Genomic DNA, 3,498 nt, shown 5'->3' on the forward strand with positions numbered 1-3,498 from the left:
GGCATGTGGGATCCTCCCAGACCGGGGCGCGAACCCGGTTCCCCTGCATCGGCAGGCGGACGCGCAACCACTGCGCCACCAGGGAAGCCCCATGTTGGGTCTGTTTTGTTAACTCCTCGACTTACCCACTGCACAGCGAGCATTCAGCAAATGTTGCTGACTGACTGAGGGGGAGCTTCTCATATTAAGAAGTGCAAGTAGCACGAGAGAAGTAAGCTTTCCAGGCCTGGTTGGAGAGTGTTTCCCTTCCAAATGATTAGAAGTGTTCAGCCTCTCACTGTCAGCTAGGTTGGAATTATATTTCTCAGATGGCCGGAAATTCAGAAGCATCCATGCAGCCAAGTAAGGCGATGTCTGGGGTGGTGTCTGGAGTGACTGTAAATGATTTGGAATTCACAGGTTCATGGTGAGAGCCGGGTGGGCTTGGCCGTGACTCTGGGCTCACAGATGCCTCTAACTGTGTGTGGTTCCCTAGCATCATGTTTAAACAGTGGCATTGAGAGTGGTGACTCTGTTTCCTTCTTTTGCAGTGTATTTATGGAAAACCTGCGGGGCCTGTTTTTACCACAAACGCTTATGCTGTTGTCTCACATCACAACCAAAATCCAGAGTTCTATGATGAGGTAAAACACGTTATTTTGACATTTACAAAACCCAGTGGTGGCTCTTCTTTTTCTCTTTGAATCATTTCCAATATTGTGTCTGCACTTTCACTCCCTGAATGTTTTGTCCCATGAAAATAGAAAATGTCACATCAGAACGAGGGGCCACTGCCTGCTTGGTACCCTTTGGTGACAGTGGAAGATTGGCCCACAAATTGAAGGGGCTCTGGCATGAGATAACGTAGGAAACAGACACCACACGGGAATGGGGATTCTGGCCCTTACTTTGACAACAACTGGCTCCGTGACCTTGAGCAAGTCCCTTCCTCTTTCTGAGTCTCCATTTCCAAAGCTTTAAAATAAGAAATTTAGAAGGGATTTTCTGAAGGCCCTTTTAGCTCTCTCTTCCTGTGCTTCTGCATGGGAGGGTGCAGCCTCTCTGTAAGTGAAATGCTCCGGGAGACACAGCGGCCTGGCTGGGTCCCCAGAATCCCATTGGCTGCACTAAATGCCTCAGGGCAACGTAGACAGAGGGGGCTGGCGCAGTCTCCCGGCCTCCGAGCGCCCTTCCTCAGTCTGCCTTTCTGACCCTGTCCCTGCCTCTCTTTGCTTCTTCCCACTTCTCTGTGTGTCTCTGTGTCCTTTCCAGTGTCTCTCTTAGTGTCTCTGTCACAGCCTCTTCTCGTCTGTGTGTAGCCAGCTTATCCAAATCCGCAGACTGCTTTTTTTGATGGCTACATGTCTCCGTGGAACCCGGATGTGCATCCCAGGCCAGAAGCTCTGATGTTTCTGCTTCTCAGGTTCCACATCTCCATCCCTGGCTTGGTCTGAAACCATCCCCCCTGCTGTCCTGATTTCCCCAGGCCCAGCTGCTCTTGTATGGAGGCCTTAAACCCCAGCCTGAGGCTCGCTCATTCCTTCTCAGTCCGGTGCCCCTACTTTCTCCAGGGATGGAGAGGAGGGTAGTAGGACTTTGAATTTTCGCCACCCTGGGAAGGGAGTATGTCCATATTGATGCGCAGCAGAGCATTAGATACCCAGATGGTCTGGATGCTATGAATAGGCATATTCTGTGGTGAAATATACCTACAACAGAAATTAGTTATAACACCAAAACCATCCCTTGTGTGAATGATAATTAGGCCAGATGTCCCATCACCAAGCTGTTTAATACATCCCTCTCTATAACCAATGTCAGTCACTAGAGAAAACTTGTTCATGTAGTAAGTAGTCCACATTATCTTTAGGAAGTCAGAAATGGACTTTTTAAGCATTCACTATATATTAACCAGGAAAGTGAGTGTGAGCATGTGTGTGTGTTTGCATGTGTTCCTGTGCAGGTCCACGTATGTGTGTTAAATCAATTAAATCTGTAATCTGTCTCCCATATACTTCCCAGGAGGCATTACAAACAGGCAGTTGGGTTCTGACTGGAAAAGTACTTGCAATGCTTGTATTAAAGTATTAATTTTTAGTATTAAGTTCGTGTGTCAGGATGATACTTTTTTATTTATTCGAGTAAGGTTGTGTTTTTCTTCTAAAGAAATTTGTATAAACTGTAATTTGTGGATCCCATAATACCACAATGACTTTTTGCATGTTTATTTGTAAAGGCTTAATTTTTTCTTCATGCAGAGGAGGGCAGTGATTTAGAAAAAAGCAGCCTTTCAAATTCAATGCACATTGTAGATGGATTGCATTCACTGACTCACATTGAGTTACAGAGTATCCCTGGGCTGAAAGGATGTGGTTTTGATCCAGTGTTTCAGAAAATCCTGCTGCAAAGTTGAATCCAGGAGAATCCACTGGACTCTCCAGAAAAAGTAATAAATCAGCCTTCACAACCCAAGAGAATATTGTTGTCAAACTGTGAAACTGACCAGAAAAGCATTTGGAATATATTTAAATCATATCTATTATTTGACCACTTGGCCTGTGATTTAGAAAAGTATGTCATTGGAAAAATATGATGCAACAGAGCTAAAGGTCTGACAGTCCAGCTTGACAATGAAAACAAAACGCTATGTGTAATTTTGCTTTCATTTCAGATTAAAATTGAGCTTCCCATTCACCTGCATCAAAAACATCATTTGCTTTTCACTTTTTATCATGTAAGTTGTGAAATTAACACAAAGGGAACAACCAAAAAGCAGGATACAGTTGAAACTCCAGGTACGTGTGCTCTTTAAATGTCTCTCTCTAGGGCTATTTGAAATGGAGTTGTCTTGGCTATATATAACCTCTTTTCATCGAGGTACAGACCACTTCCCCTCACCAAAAAGTACATTTCTGAGTTAAAAGTTCATTGGTGAAAGGTGAATTATATGTTCGTTTTATCATTATTTCTACCCAACATCATGTCCAAATGCTTGCCAGTGTACTTAGACTACCATAGGCAACGTAAAGTAATATTGCCCCTCTCAGAGAGAAACCCATATTGTGATGCAGTGTTTTTGTTATTTCTTTCTCGTAGAATAGCCCAGCAACCAGAATTTTCCAGTTTTGCTCACTGAGAAGAGGGACGTGAGCCCAGACGCATGGGAGTTTCTGAACATGAGGGAGATTGGGGTTCTAGTGAGAGGAGGACAGGTTTGACGAACTAGAATAAGCGTTGGTAGTAAAGCTCCAGTCATGGTCTCATTCAGCAAGGCTTTAGATAAGCCAATGGGAAGCATCCTTAGGAGAACATAGAAGGCCCTAAGAACATGGCCCGTGCCACACCCACTATATCAATATCAGCACGCCCTGGGATTCAGATCCAAGCTAGCCTGGACCAATCTTTATTTTAATTAATTAATTAATTAATTTTATTTTTTATTTTTTTAACATCTTTATTGGAGTATAATTGCATTACAATGGTGTGTTAGTTTCTGCTTTATAACAAAGTGAATCAGTT

At 43.7% G+C, this 3,498-nt stretch overlaps 1 protein-coding gene across 5 annotated transcripts in view; it reads left to right on the top strand.

Moving 5' to 3' along the window:
- The window catches only part of DOCK11 (dedicator of cytokinesis 11), a 188,736-nt gene that overhangs the window by 91,150 nt on the left and 94,088 nt on the right, over window positions 1-3,498 (top strand). For all 5 annotated transcript variants that reach the window (XM_024128108.2, XM_055081656.1, XM_055081657.1 and 2 more), the window contains 2 exons: window positions 531-623; window positions 2,651-2,774. In XM_024128108.2, the coding sequence (XP_023983876.1) occupies window positions 531-623; window positions 2,651-2,774 (217 nt within the window). The remainder of the gene's footprint in view (window positions 1-530; window positions 624-2,650; window positions 2,775-3,498) is intronic.

This window comes from Physeter macrocephalus, chromosome 21 (genome assembly GCF_002837175.3).
Source record: "Physeter macrocephalus isolate SW-GA chromosome 21, ASM283717v5, whole genome shotgun sequence".
NCBI classification, from domain to species: domain Eukaryota; kingdom Metazoa; phylum Chordata; class Mammalia; order Artiodactyla; family Physeteridae; genus Physeter; species Physeter macrocephalus.